Source organism: Budorcas taxicolor, chromosome 4, assembly GCF_023091745.1.
Source record: "Budorcas taxicolor isolate Tak-1 chromosome 4, Takin1.1, whole genome shotgun sequence".
NCBI lineage: Eukaryota > Metazoa > Chordata > Mammalia > Artiodactyla > Bovidae > Budorcas > Budorcas taxicolor.
The window spans coordinates 95,385,216-95,409,602 of NC_068913.1; the positions used below are offsets into that span (position 1 = coordinate 95,385,216).

The 24,387-nt window shown below is 44.7% G+C and overlaps 1 protein-coding gene across 2 annotated transcripts in view; it reads left to right on the forward strand.

The window, feature by feature from the left end:
* NRF1 (nuclear respiratory factor 1) overlaps positions 1-21,996 on the forward strand; it is an 87,483-nt gene extending 65,487 nt beyond the window's left edge. For both annotated transcript variants that reach the window (XM_052638573.1, XM_052638574.1), the window contains one exon: positions 21,544-21,996. In XM_052638573.1, coding sequence (XP_052494533.1) covers positions 21,544-21,707 — 164 coding nt within the window. In that variant the 3' untranslated portion in view covers positions 21,708-21,996. The remainder of the gene's footprint in view (positions 1-21,543) is intronic.
* The last annotated feature ends 2,391 nt before the right edge of the window (positions 21,997-24,387 follow it).

The window sequence follows — 24,387 nt, forward strand, 5'->3', positions numbered from 1 at the left end:
GTTGAGTTTTTAAAATATAGCCTCCCCCACCCCATTCATAAATTTTTAAATCTAATTAGGATCATGTTGTACTATTTTATAACTTCATTTGAAATATCTTAATCACTTTCATCTGGCTAAATGTTTTTTGAAAAGATCACTTTAATACTTGCTAATATATCATCATATTATCCATCATAATAATCAGTCCCCTATTGTTGATAATTTAGGTTATTGGTAATTTTTTACAACATAAATAACAGTGTTCATCTTGGTACAAAATCTTGCCCACACCTATGAATCTTTGCTCTCTGCATAGCTTATCCTTCCTAATACTTCTAACAGAGCTGTTTAGAACCTGCTTAGTTACTCCTCACCAACATTAGATATTGGCATAATTTACTTTGTATGTGTATACCTATTTGTTAGGCAATAAGTTGAATTTTATTTAATTTGTATTTTTTAATATTAGTGAAAGATATTTTTACTTTTTTCTCCATGTTTTTATCTACACATATATAGTTTAGTATTTGTTTGTGTTCTTCACCCATTTCTCTACTGAGGTCTTTAATATATAAGGAGTTTCTCCAAATCAGTAGGAGAAAGATATAATCCTTTTATTGTGTGTGTGTTGCAAGCTTTTCCCAGTTTATTTCACTTCTGTTACTTTCACTTTTATTTCCTTGTTTCTCTTTTACCCAAATCAGGTCAATATCTAATTACATGCCAGTTCTATGAATTCAATTTTTATTTTAAATACTATAAAATATCTTGAATTTATTTTGGTATATGGCATTACATAAGAATGTGAATCTTAGCTCCCTGACCAGGGAGCAAACCTGGGCCCAGCAGTGAACACTCAGAGTCCTAACCACTGGACCACCAAGGAATTCCCGGGTGGGTGCTGTTTAGAATGAGGGGAGCTTGTTTAGGGAGACATAGATCATGGTCAGAAGGAGATAAACTCAGGTGAAGAGTTGTTTCCTCAGAATCCTCTGCCCAAGCCCTCCTGCTGCCCTTCAGTATGTGCCCGGGCTCTTTCAGTCTCCCCACCTGTCTCTAGGGAAACAGAGACCAAGGTGGTACGGTTGGGGAATGTGGGAAAGAGCTTGAGGGGGGTGTACATTTCTGCCTGGAGCAAGTTGACTAGCCCACTGCTTCCCCTCCTGCTCACTGCAGCCTTCCGTTTGGCTCTGCCTCCAGCCCTTGATTTCATTCCCCAAAGTGTTCTTAAAGTACATCTTCTCTACTATCCAGCACCAGAGACTGTCCTGGCCGACACAGCTGCCTTCCCCATGCCCTACATGAAGAGAAGTGGGCTGGAGGGCTGGTCTTCTGAACACTGAAGCTGGTTGTTACAAGGCATTTACATTACATACAGAGGAGCAGCCCTTCTCATTTCTCTTCAGTACCACCTGCCCCTCTTTGTTCTGGCCTGGCCTGGCAACAGCCTTGCTACTGTTGACTCTTGCCCCAGATTCATCAACATAATTTCCTGCAACCAGAGGACCCCGCTCAGTCTTGCTGCCCTCTAAACAAATGTACATTCTCTATCCATTCCAACTGCCAGATCACACTAAATCAGTTTTCAAATTCTTTCAGAAAAAAACCTTGAACTTCCTTTCACACTGACCATGTCATCACTTTTTCGCCTCCTTATTTTTCTTTAGCCTTTTAAAAAATTTTTAAAAATATGCATGTGTTTTCCCAGTTGAATTTAATCTCACCATGATCACTGGGATACTTTTTTTTTTTTTTAATTGGCATTTTTAGCAAAGGGGATAAAAGAGTAGATGGATGAGGAAGGACAGTAACATAGAGTTCAGATAAGGGAGCAGGACTTTTGAGTGGGGTCCTTGCATGAGAGATTAGAACACACATTCCTATCCAGCAAGGCCTTCCAAGTGAGACAGGATGGCTGAAAGGTCCATCCTGTACTTACTATAAAGAGATCAGCCCAGCTGGACCTGCAGCAGGCAACGTGTGTGTAACTTTCTGTAGAAACCTGCTTTATGTGTATTATACAAACCTTAGGGCATGCTTAACTCGGATCTGTGGATCACGAAAAATTCTGCACAAAAGTTTTATATTTATCCGGGATCTGCAGCTTTGATCAGATGTGTAAGCAGATCAGAGAGCGCTCCCGTTTCCCGACCCCCCACCGAGATGCAGCACCTCTACCATAGAAAGTGTGGCTAGGGTCACGGAGGGTATCTGGTGTGGCACGGAGAATAAAAGGAAGGACAGGGAAGGTGGGAGGACCTTCAGGCCTAGATGGGTCCTCTGAAAGCTGTACCACTGCTGAGCTCTGTGCTCTCAGGCAAGTTCCTTAAGCCTTAGCTGTTTAGTTAGGATGATAATACTTCCATGCTCATGAGGTAGTCGAGAGCATTAAACAGAGAGATTCCTGTGAAATACATAGCATAGTGCTGGGCACATAGATACATCATTCATAAATGTGAAATTATTATTAGCTGCCAGCATCAGTTTCTTCTCAAGCATCCCCCCAAATACATTAAGTGGTTCAGAGCGCACAGTACTGTTCAGTAGACCCAGCTTTCCTGTCTATAGGACAGGTCCCAGTGCTTACCTTACACAGTTGAAGGATTTATGCTCCAGAATTGAATACTGTAAAAATGGAAATAGATGGGAGTGTTTTCTATAACCTTGAGCGAAGGAAATTGAAGGTGACGTTGTTTAATGGCTCCTGCAACCGGTTATATCACCTTCCTTGGTCCAGGGCTGCTGTTCTTTTCCAGCAGCATTTCAGCTTCCATCACAAAGGGTGACTTTTTTTCTCACTTGTATTATCACCACCACCATCATCCATTATTATTTGCAATGTGTCCTTTTGTTCCAGCTCATCTTCAAGAATAAGAGATAAAGTGCCCATGCTTATCTTGATAAACTATAAAATACATCTCTCCTTCTCCCTTTTCCTATGGTCCTCGTTTTCTGGACCCATTAATATATGGACTTGTTCCCAGAAGAGTCAGTGAAGATGGAAGTATTAATTAACTTAGGAAATATGTCAGTGTTGCAGCCTCCAAAAGATGTGGATATGCTATTCTTGTGTGCACTAAATCACTCTTTGCCTCAGTATTTTGAAGTTTAAATAAGTAAACTGTATTAAGTAAAGTTTTACTGTAAATGCATATTCAGTCACCGTAAAGCACGATAATAGCTTTAAAATAACTGTTGTTACTTTGACACTGTGAGACTGTCTGTACCTTTAACGCAAAAGTGGGGAGTTCAGTGCCTCCTAGACTGGAAGCAGTGAGCCCCTGAGCCCCAGGGTTGTGTGTGTGAGGTGAGAGCGTCACGCTGCAAGCCCCCTGAGAGCAGGAGCTGTGGATTTTCAGGCCACCATCCTGTAAAGTAAATGGCCCTCTTTTCCACTGACAGGGAGACCTGAGGGGAAGCTAAGATGTTAGGATGGTGTCAGTCAGACCAAGCCAAGGCATTGGCGTTTCTCCTAAGATGATTCATCTTCATTCTGGGAAACATGTTGGTAGATGTCATACCGGGAGAATAACTATTTCAGTTTCACTCCTTATTGACCTTATTTGCCTTTTGACAGTGTGCATTAAACATTATTATTTAGGGCCTTCATCTTTTTCTTTTCTTCATACGTTCTTTCCTTTTCTTTTTTTTTTTTTAATCAACACTCCTACTACTAGCCCTACCACTGCCACCACCTTACAGCTGACTAAGTAAGTACTCTGCATTGACCTCCCTTCACCCAGGAAGGTGGGTAGAACAGACCTTATAGCTTGTTCTGTAGAGGCAGCTACACTAGGACTCGCCCAGGGTCACTCAGCTGCTAAACGGTGAAACCAAACACAAATCTGCAGGACTCTTTGTACTGCCTCTGTGGGCTCTTTCCCCCTACTTCACTCCATTTTGCCAATCTGCTCAACCGAGAAAGTAAAGACGGTATAAAACAGATGAAAACCATCATCTTTACTGTATCTGACCAAACTGTTACTTGGTGTGGCTCACTGTATTTCAGGCTTGTTTTGAGGAATGGTCATAGCCATGCGTTGCTCTCTTTAGAAGTCAGTGTCATGATGAGTCTTAACAGAAGCAAACAAATAAATGGCATCAAAACCCAAGATCTAAAGTTATATCCTGGGAATTCCCTGGCGATCCAGTGGTTAGGACCCGACCTGTCATTGCCAGCGCCCAGACTCAATCCCTGGTCAGGGAACGAAGATCCCGCAAGCTGCATGGTGCAGCCAAAAGTTTCTTAAAATAAAATAAAGGTGTGCCTCGTACGGTAGCTACTAGCTATATGTGGCTGTTTGAATTTAAATGGAAGTTGAATAAAATTAAAAATTCAGTTATTCAGTCACACTAGCCACAAAGTGCTCAGTTAGCTATATGTGACCTGAGGTACTAATTTTTTTATTTAATTTTAATTTATTCACATTCAAATTTAAATAGCCACATGCAGCTAGTGACTACTAATGGCCACAGATACGCAACATCCCCACCACTGCTGAAAGCTCTGTTAGACAGCGCTGCTCTAAAGACCGCAGGAAAAGCACTGTGGCCTTCTGGCAGGTTGTGCCACCCTGCACAGGGGAGGGCAACAGAAATGCATCATAAGCCTTCCTTCCCAGTGACCTTCTCAGCTCAGAGACAGCAAAGCTTTGCTAAAAAAAAAAAAACCTGCCACGTGACTCCTAATCCGCAGCCAGTAAACAGCTGGGCAGAGGGTTGCAAGAAGAGCTGGCCTATTTTTGTGCATTGCAGAGTCCTGAGCAGGAAAATCTGAGACAGGAAACAGTGGCGACACCTAGACTCACTTTCTCGTCCCTTTATTCACAACCAAGGCCACTTGCCCATTTCCACTTGGATGCTCCACAAGTGCAAATTCCTCTTCTCAGCTGCAGCCATTTTCAACGCAGGTATGCTAATGGACTTATCCTGACCCTCGAAAGGATGAAGTATTCAGAGCCTTCTGGGTTAGTCTGAAAGAAGCCATTACCATTGGATGAATTCCAGATTTTACAATGAAACATGGCTGCTTCTGAGAAATGGGAACATGGAGATGTGTGATGGCGCTCTTGATTCTAGAATCCAAAGAGGGTTACAGTTCTGTCTCATGTAGGGTACTCATCCAGCCCTTTCGTAGCATAGAGGTTTGTCCTCCTTCCCCACCCGCTTCATTATGATCTGAGGTCCAAAATGCCTTCCAGAATAGCTCTCAGAGGGAAGTAGCAGTTTTTTTGACACCTCGATCTCCATCCCCCAGGATATACATTGATGGCAATGTGAGCATACAATAACTGTTTGCTACTACTACTGTTACTGTTATTAAACACTCACATTGAATGGGAAGGGATTTAGTCTTCAGAGGGTTCACTCATAACACCTCTGGGATGCATTCTTAGGATCTGGTACAGTGAGCTGGAAGAAGGAAATGAATCTCACACTAGAATCCTTGCTTCAGAAAGCCCCTGGCACTAACAGACAAAGGTTGTATCCCTGAGGCATGCTGGGGCAGACAAAACTGAGACCTGGCTCTCCAGAAGTACCGAGTCTTTTCTGTCACTCATCAGACATTGCCTATACAACTCAAGGAGTTTTTAGTTTTGGTGTTCTTCAGTACCTTTGTCTCCTGCAAAGATGCTGACCTGTGGATACATTCCAAAGGAGCAGAACTGCCTCTTGAAAGTGTCACTGTGGGGAATTCCCCGCTGGTCCAGTGGTTAGCACTCAGTGCTCTCACTGCCGAGGGCCTGGGTTCAATCCCTCACCAGGGAACTAAAATCCCACAAGCCACATGGCACAACCAAAGAAAAAGAAAGTATCATTGTGATATTCAAAGGGGATGTGTCATCTCCTCTACGCCGTCATAAACTGGGGTGGCCTCAGGGATTCATCATCTTACACAGGAAATTGCTACTAATCGAGCCCCTTCAGAGAAAGATAGGGCCTTTACAATGAAGTGACCCCTATACATTGATCTCGATTCTTAGTACTCATCTGAGCCATGCCCAGGTCCTTCAGATGCTTTGGGGTGTTTTCTGTATTGAAAGCTGAATGTCTTCAGAGTTGCCTCCTTGGGACCCCAGAGGGAATTAGCACACGTGTGAAGCCAGGTTGGTCTGTATCTGGTATTCTCAGCTTGGGGAAACGTGACAAGTTAGGGACGTTCTGGGCAGAGGACTCTCAGGTCACGGCTTCAGGGCAGAGATTGCCGAGAAGGTACCTGCCATCTGGCAGACAGACAGCACTGACCACGGCATCCTCTCCACCTCCAGTGTCCTTAAGGCCAAGTTACATGTTTCGTTATCTCATTCTCCTTCCCTTTAGGTCCCCAGATCTTTCTGAGTCTTTGTATTCGAAAGACAGATTCTGGTCTTAGATGATTCCAGCTCCTTGTAACCAAGACAGAATCTTGGTGCCTGTCATTGCAGGTAATATTCTGTAAAGGGATTTTTTTTTTTTTTTTTTTGCATACCAAATCTAGAGCCATAATTGGACAAGTTTAATTGGAGTCATTACTATTCAATATGTGGATGAAAAAGCGGTTTTAATTAAGCATGTAAAAGGGGAATTAATCACTGTTCACACAAGAACTAGATTATCATAACAGGAGAAATTCTTACCGAGTAAAGTTTTTAAGGTTCTTGGCTAAGGGTACTTTCCTCTTTTTATTTATGCTTGCATTAGGATTTTGAAGGAATGTCAGCACACTGTTACTAACTCTGATAGCCTGCACATCACAGCCACTATGGTTTTGGGGCCCTTCTGGCTCTCAGATTACCTGTGTAAATACAGGGATTCACTTCTCAGCTCTACCATTTGCTTAATAAAGAGCAAATGTGCAGAACCTAGCAGCAGCAGCAGCCTAGCAGAGCAGTAATCTGAACAGGATAAACATGCCTCCTCTTTGTGTGATGCTCTTTCCCCATCCTCCTGCCAAGAGCAGGGTATCAAGTGAAAGGAAGGTTGTGGTTGGAGTCAGTAAAGTGAATGTCTAAGTGGCACCTGCCTCATTCAGCAGGTCTGCTTTCCCGGGGCCTCCCGCTGTGCATCTGCTCCTGACAAAGCCTCTTTTCTCCTCCCTTTGGTCAGAGTTGAGAGCAAAGGCCCAGCGAGGGGACATACTGGTTTTGCTTTGTCAGCACGATTGCCTGTGACATTATAATTATACCAAATCTTCATTATTAGAAAGGCCCCAATTGAGAGATTTTCAGAGCCTAAATGGGGTTTTCGAAAGTAAAATTGATAGAAACATCTTTTCTGTTGTAAAGCTAGCAAATGGATCTGAGAATCATTGAAGGGGTTTGAGACACTGCTCTGAGCGAGACTGCAAAGCCCTGCTATCAGATTGGCTCACCAAGGCGGCCAGCAGTTCTCTGACTGTGCCCAAGCAGCCTCCCCCTGCTGCTTGTGGTGCCATAATGTAGCTCTACTGTGGCGCTCTCCAGGGCTGGCAAAGTTTCTCACCTAGGCACCCAGGAGGTAGGATATGTCAACATAAGTTGATGGGGTCGGGCAGTAAAGAAAAAAGCTATGATATAAATAAGGGAAATGCCAGGAAAATATATTTTAGGTGAATGCAGAGTGTCCAATTTCAGATTGAGTTTCCATCTAAACAAAAAGCAACTCTTACCATGTTCTGCAGTGTGTATGTAGTTGAAGCATGCTTAAGGTGTGGAGTTGGCTCACTGAAAGATTTTAGAGCCTTGCTCTGGCCCTTTATAAGTTGAAATTAATTAAAGTCAAATAAAAGTAAAGGCCCCGCTCCTCAGTTACACTGGCCACGTTTCAGGTGCTCTGCAGCCACCCTACTGCCAGAGCACAGGTACCCTGCCCACCTTCACAGAGAGCTCTCATGGGCAGGACTGTTTAGAGACTGGTCTGAACCTCCTGCAATGTCTTGACTGCTTAAGTGAGCCTTGGACTTAAGGAAAAAACCTGAACAAACTTTTTGGTCACCCCAATATTTCAGCCTTGCTGGAAGGAGAAAAGGAAACTTGCCTGATTATTTTTGGATCAGCTTCCAGCAGTGTTTCTTGACTATAATCTTTGTCTTTTCACCTTAAAATTATTTTTCCTCCAAGAATCTTGTGTCCTTTCCCCAGCCCCTCCAACTTCTCGCAAAACAGTAATAATAATGATAGTAAAAATGAATTGCAACTATGAGAAAAGACTTTAATGTTAGGAATGTCCACTTATAGCTGACCTGCTCCCTGGCCTTCCCTTCCTTCAGCTTTCACAGCCCCACTGTTTGCCTGAAGAGTTCTTATTAAACAGAGCTTCTCATTGACAAGAGGGCATGTGAACACTTGGGGGCCAAGAGTGTGTATATCGATTGTTCATTTTGTGTACAGCATGGGGCGTGGACAGTATTCCTGGGGGTTGAGCACTGAGCTGGTGGCATCTTCCATTTTCAGCAAGTCTGGGGAGTAAGGGCGGACCTTTAAGCTTGTTTCTTCCATTTGTCCGTCTCTGTTAGCTACTACATGGTGGCTTGACTCCTGGGAGAAAACCTTTATGAAATAACAATGTGTATGTGTGTTAGTCGCTCAGTCGTGTCTGACTCTGTGACCCCATGGACTGTAGCCCACCAGGCTCCTCTGCCCATGGAATTCTCCAGGCAAGAGTACTGAAGTGGATTGCTATTCCCTTCTCCAGGGCATCTTCCCAACCCAGGGATTGAACCCAGGTCTCCTGTATTGTGGGCAGATTCTCACCGTCTGAGCCACCCATACTACCTCAAGTTTAGACAATATCTCTTTTTTCAAGAACTTAAATCATTTAAATATAATGTTACTTATCCTCATAGCAGCCCTATGAAACAGAAATGGCCCTGTTGGTTTTATAAATGTAAATATAGTCAACTCTTACTTGCCATACACACAATATCTGTCATGCAGATCACTCATGACACATTTTAAATCCTTAGACAGTTTCTATAAGCAAGCCAGGGTAAAGCCTGAAGCATCTCCTCCACCCCCTGCCCAGCTGCTGCATACTTAGGAAATACAAATTAGTTTTCATGTTAGCTTAAAGAAGACATGATTAGAAAGTAAGTCTGTGACAAGAAAAGCACAGCATGAAATCAGAGTTTAGCGGGGCACTGTGGAGGAAATGACCCATCCTTCCTTTGGTTCAACTAAGAGGTGACTATAAAGATCTACCTTTATATCATGGGCATCATTAGCACTCAGTATGCTGGCACGTTTCCCAAAGGAATTTGTAAACCCCACGGGTAGATGTCAGAGACATCTCTGTACCCCAGGCACAGGTGTGCATGGGAAGCAGACTTCCTGCTGCTGCCCTTTCTGGTGGCCCTTTTTGCCCAGTGCTTTCTAAAAGTTCTGTGTCATTGTCAGGCCTCTGTATGGCAAATTGCCTGCTGCAAATGAATGCTGAACAGACCACAGGGGCTTCATCTTTGTGGAAAGAAGGAAGTGGCTGGAGGGTAGATTTAAGAGGCTACCCTTCCAGCCACTGCAGCCTGCACAGGTGGTGGCATTCTTTTATTCTACAGTCCTCATCACCTGGTCACCTAATGGTTTTGAGCCACCAGGGAAGCCCCCAAACACTGGAGTGGGTAGCTTATCTCTTCTTCAGGGGATCTTCCTAACCCAGAAATTGAACCGGGGTCAGAAGGCAATGGCAGCCCACTCCAGTACTCTTGCCTGGAAAATCCCACGGATGGAGGAGCCTGACAGGCTGCAGTCCGTGGGGTCGCTAAGAGTCAGACACGACTGAACGACTTCACTTTCACTTTCATGCATTGGAGAAGGAAATGGCAACCCACTCGTGTTCTTGCCTGGAGAATCCCAGGGACGGGGGGAGCCTGATGGGCTGCCATCTATGGGGTCTCACAGAGTTGGACACGACTGAAGCGACTTAGCTTAGCTCCTGCATTGCAGGCGGATTCTTTACTAGGTGAGCTATCAGGGAAGCCCCAGTGGTTTTAGTAACCATTAATGATTTTGTGTAGATCCATTATTTCACTAAAACTTTCAAACTAGAGATTTCTCTATAACACTAGAAAATTCCTCTGCCTTTATTAGCTGGAATTCTTTTATAAAGAACTTGTCCCCATTAACAGTTTGGTTATGCTAACTACAGTCCATAGGAAAGATGGAATAATACTCAATTTAAATGAAGTTTATGATAGATTTCTTTCTTTGTGATCGTCTGACCCCTTAACTGTTTATTTCCACCTCCAATCTGCTGTCTTCAGGTGTCTGACTGTGTCTAAAGCAAATTTTGCTGAGGCGCTCAGTCATGTCTGACTCTGCGACCCCATGGACTATAGCCCACTAGGCTCCTTTGTTCATGAAATTCTCCAGACAGGAATATTGAAGTAGGTAGCCATTCTCTTCTCCAGGGGATCTCTCTGACTGAGGGATCGAGCCTGGGTCTCCTGCATTGCAAGTGGATTCTTCACCATCTGAGCCATCAGGGAAACCCCCAAATGATGCGCTAAGATTGGGCTAAGTGAGGCATTGAAAAATCAGGAGAGCACCTTCGGCAGATTTTTTGCCTCAGTCTGTCCCTGTTCAGATGGAGGAGGCAAGGGCTGGGTGGTAGGCACAGGGGGTGGGAGTCCTTACACTAGTCTCTCCTTTTGTGCCTATTTGAAATTTTCTATAATAAAAATTTTGAAAGTAATAACAGAAAAATAAATCTCCATTCTTAACTCTAGGTAAGAAGACCTATTGGTCTCCTGATTGGTCCATTTCTACACCTGACTATTGCAAACTCTTGGTAAACAGCTTGGTGACTTTCTCCTGAGGTTTCTGTCAGATGGGCTGCATTTAATATTTAAAAATACCAACTCTTTACAAGGTTTGTTCACACCTTGTCTACTACACAGACTTTTGGAGATTTGGAGTGTTTCCCCTATCCCCTTCCAATGATCTCTGGAACTCTACTAGATTGCTCCTGCCCTGCTCCGTACATCTCTGATCAGACATCCTCCTGAGCACCTACGTGTCCTGCAAGTTTTAAACACTTTTCTCTCCTGCCATTTTTGGTTTAAAGCCCTCTTGGTCAGAACAGCATGGATTGGAGTCAGCTTGTTCAGTCTTACGTTGGGATTTCAGTCTCCAGGATGTAGCCCACGGTGATTCTGAACACTAAAGGACAAAACCCTGATTTCGTTCATGTTCCTGGGGACTCTAGTAATTTTAAGAGGGAATGGTAAAATTATATCTCCAAATTATGTTTTGAAATACATTCACTAATAAATAGAAGTGAATTCACTCTTAATATTTGGCTTGTGGGATACAGGCAAGACAGTTGTCTTGTGGCCTGCAAAATCAAGATTAAGGACACAGTGAAACTGCCCTACCCAGAAAAAGCCACTGCTATGGAAGTTATTCCAGAAAGTGGTTTTTCCAAGAGCAGGTTGAGATTGTCTGGTCAGAGGAGAGAAAATCTTGGGTGCTGAGAAGTGCCTATTACACCAGGGTACCTCTGAGTCTGCTATTGGCTTCATGAGAATATTCAGTACTTGCCAGAAGTAATACATATTTTAATCCATAAATCCCTCAAATGCCCTCAAAAGCCATGGACTTTAAAAACACGGAAAAGGAAGATTAAATGTCCCGGAAGCAGCTAATATAGCAGAAACAGAACCACTGAGAGAGAAATGCTTTTTCTATTTCTCCCTTGTCTTACTATTGTGAGGGTTACCTGGCTCTCCTTTTCATTTGACATCATTGCTCTTTTCATGACCTTCATCTTCTTGTCATCTGTCCTCTTCCCGTGTGGTCCTTGTTTGTGTTTCTCAGCCTCTTTATCTGCCTGCTGCTGCCTACTAGCTTCTTCACCTGGTTCTCCGTCATGTTCTCCCATCTCTATGTCAGGACACACCATGCCTGTGTTTCTTCACATAGTAGTGGCTTTCCTTAGATGTCAGGCACTGATGTAACTTCTTTCTAGGCCTGGAGATAAGATTTTTTAAAGGACTTCGCTCCTTCCTGTCCTCCCTAAAGACACTTATAGATATTTTTGATGGCTCTTTAAAAACTGCAGAAGTAACTTAGGTAATAACAATAGATGATTTCACTTTCTTATTTATTCCTCTCCTTTCCAGTCAGTCACAGGCACCCCATTTAAGCCAGCATTTTCCTAATACATACAGTTCACTTTCTTATGCATAAACCACAGAAAGCATTACATTGCGAATTTTTCCTTTCCTCCTTTAAGAATTATTGCTCTTTCACCAACTGTTACGTTTACTTGATAACTTTATTTGTTTAGCTACTTTTCTCTCACAACCATCAATGTTTTTCCCCAAACTAAAAGATATTTCTATGACCAACTAGAAAGGCCTTTGGACTGAAAGGTTCAGTTACAGCAAACAACAATTCCCAAAGGTTTCCCAGATTGTGAGAGCAAATGAAAGGCCCATTCTTCCTCAGGCTGTCTGTCCCGCTCTGTCTTGTCGTGGCGTGGGGTGGGGGAGGGCAGTCTGTGGTTCTGGGTGACCCTGACTAGGCTTGCAACTCTGAGCTCTGCTGGGCTCCAGCGTGTGCTATTAGTTTTGGGGTTTAGAAGTTTATCAGCATGGTGATATCATATCATACTGTCCCTGATCATATAGTTAACAGTCTTAATATTGATAAGTGGTTTAGCCTAGGTTGTGTCTTTACTGCTATACCGAATCGGCAGCTGTTTCATATATGTCATCATGTGGTTCCAGGGCCTGTGCTGACCATCGCTGCATTCAGAAAGGAAGCAGCCCACCAGTCCATCTGCCCTGATTTCATGGCTTTTATCTCTAATCTTTGCATCTTTGAAGGCCTTTGGCGAGTGATGTGCTTCCTGGCAGGAGCAAATCGCAGCTGAAAGGAGATCTGCACTGTCTCTGCTTTCCTTTCTGCTTCCTGAGAGCTGTAGTCTAACATCTGTGACCCCAGCCAGACTTCATCAGACCTCTCATTCTAAGTCATCTGGGAAAGCAGCTGACATTTAGTGTTCACCTACTGTGTGCCAGGCACTGTGCCAGACTCTACCCACATCAGCACATCTAGTTCTCAAAAACCCTGAGAATATTAGTAATTACCATTTTATGTAGGAGGAAAGTGGGACTTCATAAGCCTGAAAGTGGCAGAGCCAGGATTCTTTCTGACTGGGAAGCTAATGGAAATAAAAGCACCTGTTCTACCTTCACATCAAATGCACCTGAACTGCCATACAGCATTCGGCTGCTGCCTTAAGAGTGTTGTGGGGAGAATGGTACTCATTCCAAAGCGGAGTAAAAGGCTTCGGGCCACAGAGACCAAAGCTAAGGGGAATGTAATCAATTTTCTGAAAATCATGAAGAACGTGATCAACTGTCATATTCAGGTATTAACGTCTACTGTGTTCAAGTTGTTCACTGTTCAAGAACATCATCCTGCCAAGATCTAAGTAAGCAGTGTTTGTATAGAGAAAAACAGTAACTATTTGGGAACAGGTTAGCACAGATCTGGTGCCAAATGAGTGGTGAAGCAATAAAATCCCCGGAAGGAGAGAACCTGGTGGGCTGTTCTGTCTGGAGGAACCCCTGAAAGACGGGGAAAGAACAGGACGTAGGTTGGCAGGGGTAATTCTAGGCAGAGAGACCTGCCTGAGTAAATACATGTGGTGGCTAAGGTATACTGAGGAGACAGGTACAGTTGTGATGAAGGCATAAGGTAGAGTCTTTGTGGGAAAGGCTGATACAGTCCCTCATCTATTAGCTATTTGGACTTTATTTTCCCTTAGTAGGGAGCCACTAAAAAGGCGGGGGGAGTTGGAGTAGCTGTTGTCAAACAATATCTCAAGATTTAGCTAACTGTGATGTATAGACTTATTCATCAGATCTGAAAATGCTGCTGCTGCTACTAAGTCGCTTCAGTCGTGTCCGACTCTGTGCTACCCCATAGACGGCAGCCCACCAGGCTCCCCCATCCCTGGGGTTCTCCAGGCTGGAATGGGTTGCCATTTCCTTCTCCAGTGCATGAAAGTGAAAAGTGAAAGTGAGGTCACACAGTCGTGTCCGACTCTTAGCGACCCCATGAACTGCAGCCTACCGGGCTCCTCCGTCCATGGGATTTTCCAGGCAAGAGTACTGGAATGGGGTGCCATAAATGAATTCCCGTCAGTAAATAAATTCCAGTTATATGCATATATGTGTGTGAGAGAAAGAGATTCATCACGTGGTAGGTAAGTGGTGGAACTCATTACCTCAGAAGAGGTCAGGAATAGAGTAGATCAGCTCATGAATGATGAATCCAGAGTGTGCAGGGCAGTGACTCTAACGTTCAGTTATTGTCGCTGGCGCCCATGGTCTACCGCAAAGCCTCCCCTCGTGACACGTTCAGAGACAGACCACTGCAGAACCCGTTTTGCAGAAAACAAGGAAAAGCAAATATCTTAATTTTCAGAATGTGTGTCCCAATGTCCATCGTGTGGAAGTTTTAGACGATCCCTCTGGCTTCTGTCTGGGGAGCAGAGAGTGCATTGGAGCCAGGGCTGACGCAGGGCAATCTGAAGGGAAGCTAACACGTAGTCCAGGCGAGAGAGGATAGGAGTTCACCCAGGGGATCAGCAGCCGATGTGGCTGTGTTCTGGGTTTATGTTTGAAACGGGAGAATTTGCTGATGAATTGTGTGAGAAGTCAGAGATGGCCTGACTTCCAAGTTCTGGGCCTGAGCAACTAAAAGAATGTAATTGCTGTTTGTTAAGATGGGAGGAGTGTATTTGACCATTTGGGCTCAAGAATGATACCCAACTGGTAGAAAAATAGAGCAGGGTCAGGTCTCCTCTTTTCTGTTCTGGGGCCAGCAGTTCCTCCAGGATTTGGGGGCTGACTGCTATTGGACTTCCCTGGTGGCTCAGATGATAAAGTGTCCGTCTACAGTGCGGGAGACCTGGGTTCGATCCCTGGGTCAGGAAAAATCCTGGAGAAGGAAATGGCAACCCACTCCAGTACTCTTGCCTAGAAAATCCGACGGACGGAGGAGCCTGGTGTCCATGGGGTCGCAAAGAGTTGGACACGACTGAGCAGCTTCACTTTTACTTGCTATTGGCCAAGGAAACCCTTGCACTGGGGCCTGAAGTTCCCAAGGCTCTTTTGGCCTCTTTTCTCATTTTTGCCAATTCTGTAAACCTTACCAAGAAGCCTGAGAGGAGAGGCAACAGTGAGCCCAAAAGGGACTGTCCTCTCCCTTCCAGGTCCCTGCTGGCTGTAGTGGTCAATGGTAAAGGCTTGCCGGTTCCTGCAGAGACTCCCAGCGCCTTGCCTTACCACCGGCTCGGCCACTCAGTCTCCCTCAGTCCATGTTTTGTTTTGTTTAAATAAACTTTTTATCCGTATGCTTTGGAATTTAAAGAAAGGGTGGGATTGGATTTTCTAAACTGAAGAACTCTACGGTTTCCTACAGCTTTGAAAGATGAGGTACTAGAGATTGGGGTACTAAAAGCTCCAGGTTTTTATAAGTGTGTGCTTTTATGGTAAGTCCATGGTTCTGCCAACAGGACTTGCCTATCATTTGTGAAAGGGAAGAATACCTGCCCTGCCTGCTGCTCCAGAGTCTCAGCAGGAAGCTAGTGCTGTACAGTGGGGGTGAGAAGACTTTGAAAAGCACTGTACAAATGCTAGGAGAGCTTTCTTACTAGGGTTGTGCAGGGTCTCTGTGAAAAACAAAAAGGAGAACTTCACGTCCCTAATGTAGAATGGGAAAGGTTTCCTGTTGCTTAATCAATTGAAATGACCCAGAATACAAACTGAGATTAACATACACCTTCTAGATTAGGGCTAATCAGGGGCAGGCTGAGCAGATGCAGGGACAATCCTGGCCTGATTACTGAACCTCAGCATTTTAATCATCTCTCTTGCAAGGGCAGCCGGCCGATTTAGCGCGCGCTGGGTTTCCAAGCCTCTAGCCCCCTCCCCCTTTCTTTGCCATGGACATAAAGGCTGCTAGGTCAGAGACACTGAGACGATTTAATCTAACCTCATGTCAAAGTGGCTGTATGTGAGATTCTAAAGTCCTCACAGCGGGATGGTAATGCACGCATTTAAGGTAGAGGCGGGCTGAAACTGTGTGTAGAGAAGGCATTCGAGGTTATGAAATACCCTGTATATGGGATCTCTTCAAGGAGCTTTTTAGATATGAAGTCGCTGTCACTAGTCATTCAGTCTCGAGACGGCTTTGTGTGGGAGTCATCACCCAGTTGTTAAAGGCCAAATTTACTCCTTCCCAAGCTGTGAAGTACAGAATATGAAATCTTTTAAAATGGTTTTATTTGGATGAGCTTTGAATGTAGTTGTTTCTGTATTGCTTTTCCTGGAAACTTCCTAATCACCTGAAGGCTCACCCACGTCAGTCATTCTGTCCCGGGGTGGTGGGGGAAGGTAGACACCTGTGCAGTCTCAGAAGGAAGGTTTCATTCAACTGTGTAGAAAACACCTGTTCATTGCTAGGGACTTAAATACGAAGATTCCGTCTCTCCCTTAAGGAATTTACAGTTTCCTTGGAGATAAGACAAGTAACCAGTGATAAAGTATATGACCATCACCTCCTCCATGGAGACCAGGGCAAAGTGCTGTGGGCCCTTGAGAGAAGGGGAGCTCAGACAGGAGGAGGAGAGACTGCAGCTGAGAGCTGAAGGAAGAATAGAAGCCCATTCAAGGAACAAGCCAAGGACAGTCATTCCAGGCAGAAGTCAGAAAGTGTGCACACCATGGAGGCAGGTGTGGAAAGAGCCTCAATCAAGTCGTTCACCTTCCTGGAATGTACAGTGGGTGGGGATCACCAGGCTGAACTAACTGAGCAACAGGGGCTGATGTGAAGGGCTGCAATACCTCCAAAGGGATTTGGACTTTATATTCCACTGGCCATTGGAAACCAGTGAAGAATTATAAAAGAGGGGAACAAAATCAGTTTCTGTTCAAAAGATTATTCTGGTTATAGCAGTGTCAGCCAGTTTGAATTTCTGCATTTGAGCCCCTTTCCATTTTATTTTAGGGCAAATCTTCCATGATACTAAAAAATGTTTCAACAACAGTGTGGGACATGGACCTACATCATAGGTAACCCAAACACATCATAAACCAGTAAGAAAGAGATTTAATTCTAACAATTCTTCCAGTTTCTCTCCATCCCAGCACTGACCCAGGACAGTTGCTCGTAGTCAGGAAGAAGGTCCCACTCATAGTATTCAGTGTATTCGTAAAGTCTGTAACTTGTCTAGAGCTTTTGGAACTGAATCAGTCTCAGAAGCAAGAACAGTGAAATAAGACTGATCTTTGCTCCTGGTTTTGGTTGCTTTTTGCTAGCAGTACTCTTGCCTGGAGAATCCCATGGACAGACGAGCCTGGTGGGCTGCAGACCATGGGGTCGCGAAGAGTCGGACACGACTGAGCAACTTCACTTTCACGCATTGGAGAAGGAAATGGCAACCCACTCCAGTGTTCTTGCCTGGAGAATCCTAGGGACGGGGGAGCCTGGTGGGCTGCCGTCTCTGGGGTCGCACAGAGTTGGACACGACTGAAGCGACTTAGCAGCAGCAGCAGCAGCAGCAGCAGCATGAGGGTTCTTTGGAGGTGTCCTGGTTTTGCCACAGGGCGTTTGGCAAAAAACGTTACTTCATTAACTGTCTGTTTTGACCAGAAGAGAGGATGAAAGTGATGATGAAGATCCACTAGGATGATGGAAGGGGGTCTCGGTCTTCACATATTCACATATACTCAGGCCCATTCCTGCAGTCTAGATACCAGGGACTAGAGCCCAGCCACACGCTGGTTAGGGCCTGCAATAAAATCCCTTGACCTGCTGCCCTTGAGGCTGTGCTGATGCCAGTATTTGGCATACCTTGTACCTCATACTAAACATGAACCAGAGCCAGGCCTGGCCTTGAAGGAGCGCTCAATCTAGGGCTCAGTCTAGGTTGATGGGGAAGACCTATCTACATGCATTAACCGGACCTAGCCAGATTATATCCTACTGTCCAGTGCTTACTGAGAATCCCAAGGAGGCTGCTCTCAGTATTGACTAGAGCTGGGATAGGCTTCCAAGAGGGGGGTTTTAAAGGGGAAGGTGTGGGCAGTAAGGGAATTCCAGGTAGCAAACAGCTTGAGCAAAGGCCCAGAGAAAGGAAGGTTACCAGTGTGTTGGAGAATTGAGAATAGTCCAGGGTGATGCCCAGAGCACAGGGAATGAGGGAAGTAAGGCTGGACAAATCACAAGAGTCCTGAATGCCAGGCCCAACATTTGAACTTTACTGTCGGCTTTGGGAACCTTTTAACTAGCGTCAGGGAATTTGAAAAGTTTGAGCTTGGGGAATGACATGTTATAAAAAGATAACTTGGGTGGCAGAAAGGAGTGAATGGAAAAAGGAATTGACTAGAGAGATGTGAAAGCCATTTGCAGAGGTCTAGGTGAAAAACATTGAACCCAACAGCCTTCTGAAGCTGATGTATGGGCTGGCCCTCTCCTTCCCCTTTCAGGCCCCAGCATGGCAGTGTGAGGACTGTGGGCCATGCCTTCTATTCTCATTAACACATAGCAGGGTAAGCCTGGAATCCTAAAAACATTGACTTTGTTACTGAAACCCTGAACAAACAGATATATACAAGCCTTGAAGTGAAGTGGCTCAGTCGTGTCCAACTCTTTGTGACCCCATGGACTGTAGCCCTTCAGGCTCCTCTGTCCATGGGATTCTCCAGGCCAGAATACTGGAGTGGGTAGCCATTCCCTTCTCCAGGGAATCTTCTCAACACAAAGATCAAACCCAGGTCTTCCGCATTGGTCTGAGCCACCAGGGAAGCATCAACAAATACTTATTTCCAAACTGTCAACAGTTATCCCTGGAAAACAATTAGATAGAATTTAACATTGTAAAATTGACATGTTATTTTATGTTTGATTTTTTTTTTTTGCATTAGGAAATATTCTGATAAAACACCCCTTTTTACAATTTTTATTTTCATCAAAGTGATACACAGTTTTAAATGACAAAAAGAACTAAAAGGCCTTAAAAAAGAAAAAAAATACATATATATATATGTACGCCAGAGGCAACACTCCATGTTCTTTTTTCTGGTATGTATGTGTATTATTCTTAATAATAGTCATATTATTTCTTGAGTTGAGACATTATCACAATTTTCAATAACTCAATTTCTATGTTTATATTGTTATAAACATAAAATTTTTATAAAGGTAAAACTTGTTCACTGCCACGACGAGTGGGTATGGTTAATCCTTGCTTTTTTTTCTTCTACTTTTTAAGGAGTAATCACCGGTTCTACCCAATTCTGGAAGACCCCTCGAGGTACTCTATCCCACAAGCTCATGCCACATCCCCTGTGTCCTCCAGACGTACTGCACAGCCCCCGTCCTGGGCCCTCCTCCTGTCCCCAAGCTCCCTACAGTGGGTTCTCTGTCTCCTGGACCCCACAGCCACTTATTTCTTAAGTTTTCCTGTCTCATTTCTTTGGGGAACAACCTTCAGAGTGTCCAAAGAAAGTGTGCACAGGTAGCCGGCTTTTACAGCCCTTACAAGTCTGAGGAGGTGTTTATTCTGTCCCCACACTTAATTGGTGTGGGTGTCATTTCATGGGCTGGGGAGAGAATTCTAGGCTGAAAGCATTTTCTCTCAGGTTTGAAGCCACTGCTCCATCATCATCTAGCCTCCAGGCTTGCTTTTGAGAAATCCAATAATGATTTCCAGTTCTTTGTATGTGACTTTTTTTTTTTTTAACCCTTTCTCAAATCCTTTGGGATCTCTGCTTTACCCTTAGTGTTCTGAAATTTTACAAAGCTGTGTCTTAGCATCTGGATCTTTTTTCTTCTGTTCTGCTGGGTATCTAATGGGCCTTTTCAATCTGAAACTCATGGTTTTCAGTTCTAGAGATTTACTTGCAATGTGTCTGATAATTTCCTACCTTGTGTTTTTTCTAGTCCCTAGAAATCTCTTTTTGCAGAGATTGGATCTCTTAAGGTTTCCTACTTTCTGTCTTTTAATCTCTTCTGCTCTCTGGAAGATTTCCTTGACTTTACCGTCTCCTCTTTCTGTGGAATGTATTTCATCTATTTGATTTCTTTAACAAATTTTCTCTCATTTTAATAAAAGTATCCGTTTGTATGATACAAATCTTTTCTGTCTCTGAAGATATTAGAGTTAGGGCCGTTTGTTTTTGTTTCTGCTCCCCACGTTGTCTGTCGCCTCTTGTTCCTTGAGAGTGAGGCACTGAAACACAGCTGGCTGGGCTGTGCAGGGCAGAGCTGGGCGGCCTGCAGGCCTCAGGGTGGTAAGTATCAGGACTGCAGGCCTGATACTTTCATTGTCTCCACACCCCCGGCCCCTCCCCTCCCCACCCACCAGATACCTCATAGATCTTCTCTGCGGCTTCTCCAGGTCAGCTTCTCAATACAGTGGATGAACTTCAGGTGTCTGCTCAACAAAGGCCTGGGTGTTGGGATTGGTAGGACCTACTGGTCCAGTCAGTTGAATACAGACTGTCAGCTAACGCCTATCTTTCGCTGCTTCCCCTCGTTCTGCAGTAGCTGAGCCTCCATGCCCTGAGAACTCCAGGACACAGGACGCGCAGCTTCCCCTTCTTTAATGTCAGAGCCGCTTTATGTATGCTCTGCGTCTCCCAGAAATATACTGGGTTGGCCCAGAAGTTTCTGTTTTCCCTAAGATGCTATTTAAAAACCCAAATCAACTTTTTTGGCCAACCCAATATATTGCCATCTCTTATTCATAGTTCTTTTTTTCTCCTTCACTATAATTTTTGTTTTATGAGGACGAAGACTTTTATATGTGCGTATATTCTGTCTTATTTAGTTGGAAATTCTTTTTTTTTAATGTCATATAAAATTGTCAGTTTTCCTTTCTTTGGAAGGACTGCCCTTTTCTGAAATTATTCACTTCCTCCTCTCTTTCTACTAAACACTTCTTTTTACTGTGAAATAATAGTGACATTAGGAGGTAGTTGGGATTTTTTTTTTTAAGTTGACCCCAGAATATATTTAAAATTCCTACTGGTCTATGAAATCTAAAATCAGAAAATTAACGACCTAGGCTTTAGAAAAAAAAAAAAAAAGCTGACCCAGAAGAGAGGGACAATGGCCAGAAGGCAGGCTAAGTTTAAGGGAGAAGTTTTTTCAAGCTGAGAGAAACTTGAGCATAGGCAGAAAGAGGGTTGAAGTCAGTGTAGCAGAATATCCAAGAACGTGAATGGTGGTCCCTCCTAGAGAGGAGGGCAGTCAGAAGAGACAGGCTTGTTGGGAGGAGAATTCGTCCCTGAGGGGTCTGTGCAAGCCCCCTAAAGTTGGAGAGAGGCAGGCAGGCGGGGTCATCTCTTGGCACATTGGGGAGGCCCTGTTCTGAGGCATGTTTCTGTACCTTCTCCACATTCTCTTTCCTGATAGTCTGTTTTAAAGAATTAAAATGGGGTGGGGAAAGGGATGTCTTTGTGCCTGGACAGTGGGTATGCAGTTACCTGCGGCTGCAGACAGTGAGGGCTGGAGCTGATTGCCCTGTCCAGCCAGCATCTGGGAACCTATGCCCAGCACTGACGGTCTCCCCTTGTCTCCCCAGGACTGGTCCAGATCCCTGTGAGCATGTACCAGACTGTGGTGACCAGCCTCGCCCAGGGTAACGGGCCGGTGCAGGTGGCCATGGCCCCTGTGACCACCAGGATATCGGACAGCGCAGTCACCATGGACGGCCAGGCTGTGGAGGTGGTGACGTTGGAACAGTGACATGCAGCCATGCCATGGCATCATTTTCTAGTCTACTTCAAAATTTTTTACACGTTTGCAGAGGTGCAATCAAATGGAATTAAGTCTCTCGACTTTGGAAGAAAAGTTTTGTTAACCTTTTTTTTAAAAAGGAAGAAAGGCAGTGGATTTTGGAATTGCATTTTTTAAAAAGCACCACTCTTGATTTTCTGGGATTGGTGGAAACAGATACTGCGTTGTCAACTTCACAGTCCCGAAAAAGCCAAATTGTGGCAGGACTTCTTTCTGCGGAAACGTGTGTATACTTCGGTGTGTGTATGTGTGAGTGTGAATATATGTATATGTGTACATATGGATATACACATTTACATATATATATAAAGTATATATATATATGTGTATATATATATATATATATATATATATAAAAGAAACCCGCATGGAATTATCTGTATGAAATCAAGGTGAGCTGTGGAAAAATAATTCACCCAGTTTAGTGGGTGTAGGGTACGTGGCCAGACAGCCACCTGGTTTTGTTCATACCAGGGTCATGCGTTGAGCTACTGACAAACTCAGGCAGAGGTGACCACGCCCTTCACCAAAGCTGCCTCCCAGTGGCCACCCAGAACTCTCCCTGCTGGGCTCACCTGAGAACGGAGGTTCCGGATTGGGGTGAGGTCCAGAAACTGTGCTTGCAAGATCAAGGGGCCACGTGGTCTGGCAGCTGAGACGCTCCTCGGGCTGGCCCAGATGCTGACCTTGCCATAGGCAAATGAAATGTCTTTCAAGCCCCCAGGCAGGACTGAGAGGGTTTTCTTCAGCCTCCCATCTCCTCCCCTCCCCAGGAAACCTTCTCGATCTCACGACTATTAACCCGTCGCTTTGGTTTTAAGGTCAGTCCTCGATTGGTCATGTACATGAACTGAAGGTGACAGAAGTATTAAGGGTTTGAGGAGTGCGTGCGTGTGCTTGTGGGTGTGTGCATTGTGGAGAGAGAATGAGGGGGTGAGAGGAGTTGGAAGGGGAAAGGAAGGAGGGAGAGAAAAATCTTTTAAAGACCAGGGTGCACCGATGGGAGCAACTTTTTCCCTTCCTGTGACTTCCTGTAGCTTAACAGAGGAGATGAGAACTGACAGGGGCTCCTGGCGTGAGAAGGCTGGCCACCAGACTGAGGAGCATTGGAGAGAAAAGGGCTGAGGGTGCTTCCTAAAGTTGGAGAGATCAGGCCCGATCTCAGAAGGGACCTTGCAGCTGTCCCAAGGTGCATCGTGCTAGGCCCAGGCCCCACAGCTTCCTTCTCACGGCTGTTAATTGGTCTGGGTGTTCTTTGTAACAAAATTCTGTGATTTCTCAGCCACAAGCCCTGAGTCTCCAGGGGTTAAATTCACCTGACTTTTTGACAGGCCAAATCTCTGCTCCTTGAGTACAGGGACGACTCTTCCTCGCTCCTCCGGGGCGCCCCCACCCACCCCTGCCACTCCCGTGTGTGACTGTATTTAATGTGTTTTTTTTTAACGCGACATTAAAAAGATTCTTCACATCTTGCTCAGCCTTTGAGAAAAGTTTCAGATTCTTGTATTTGCTTGTTTTATATAAAACTATCCAGTGTTCTTTGTATTTTTTTTTTCCTGTACGTAATGGGGGGAGGGAAGGGAAATTTACATAAAACAGTCCTAGTTCTACAATTTGTTATTTTTTTAATTATCATTTCTTATCATCGTTGTGAAACTGTCCAGGGGCTTTAAAGTCCGTGTTCCCTTGTGGTGAAATACCCTCCTGATAGTTTGAGAAATTGCCAAGAAGAAGAAGAAAAGCAGAACCCCAGTAGCAGAGCATGGATTCTGTGTCGTTTTCCATTCTGTCTATTACTGCCTCATTCAATAAATAGTTAACAGTGTGGCAACAGGAAGTGGACTGTTCATCTGTGGAGGAGCACTTAGCCTCTTAGGAGCTCTCTTTGGGGCTGGCTTATTCCGCTTTGGAAAAGGAATAGGTGCTTCTATTCAAGCTCAGTGATCTTTGAACCGTGTTCCTTGGTGTTGCAGAGCCCTATAAGGGGAGTGTGGGAGTGGAAGGGGATGGTTCCTGCCTGTCTTCCCTCACCAGAACGGCTCTGTTGAATCAGTTTTACAAAATGCTGTCCAGGGGGGTTATGGCGGGAGGCATCTAGTTTAAAAATTCCTAAAGATGGTTTGAAAACCTCTTCTCTGGAGTTCCTTTTTTAGGGGTTAATTGCATTCCACATTAAAATCAGGGTGGGTGGCGGTACTTGTCCATCTGTGTCCTCCCCACGTGAGTGTTGCTCAGTATTGCAGTGGATTTTCCTTCTTGAAGTGGGGGCCCCTGCCTTTGTTCCCTTAAGGCCTCCCTCCTTGGCTTCTCTCGCAGCTCACTACTTTAAAGTGGCAGCTGTCATTCTTCTCCCCATACCTCCTGCCACACCCCCAGCTTCAGGCCCTTCCTAAACCTCCCAGTGGTTTTGCACTCCCACGCTTGTGCCCACTGCTTTCCTCAGCTCAATATGATGCTCTCCTTGCCACCTCCATCACCCCTTTCTTTCCTTTTGTTCGGTGTTTGGGTCTGTTTCCTGGTAATAATGATTACAATAGTTGAATGCAGGAGGCCAGACATGTTTTCCTTGCTGACTGACAGTGGCTCAATAAAGCCAGTGCCACCGTTCTCCCTTCTTACCCAAATGGCA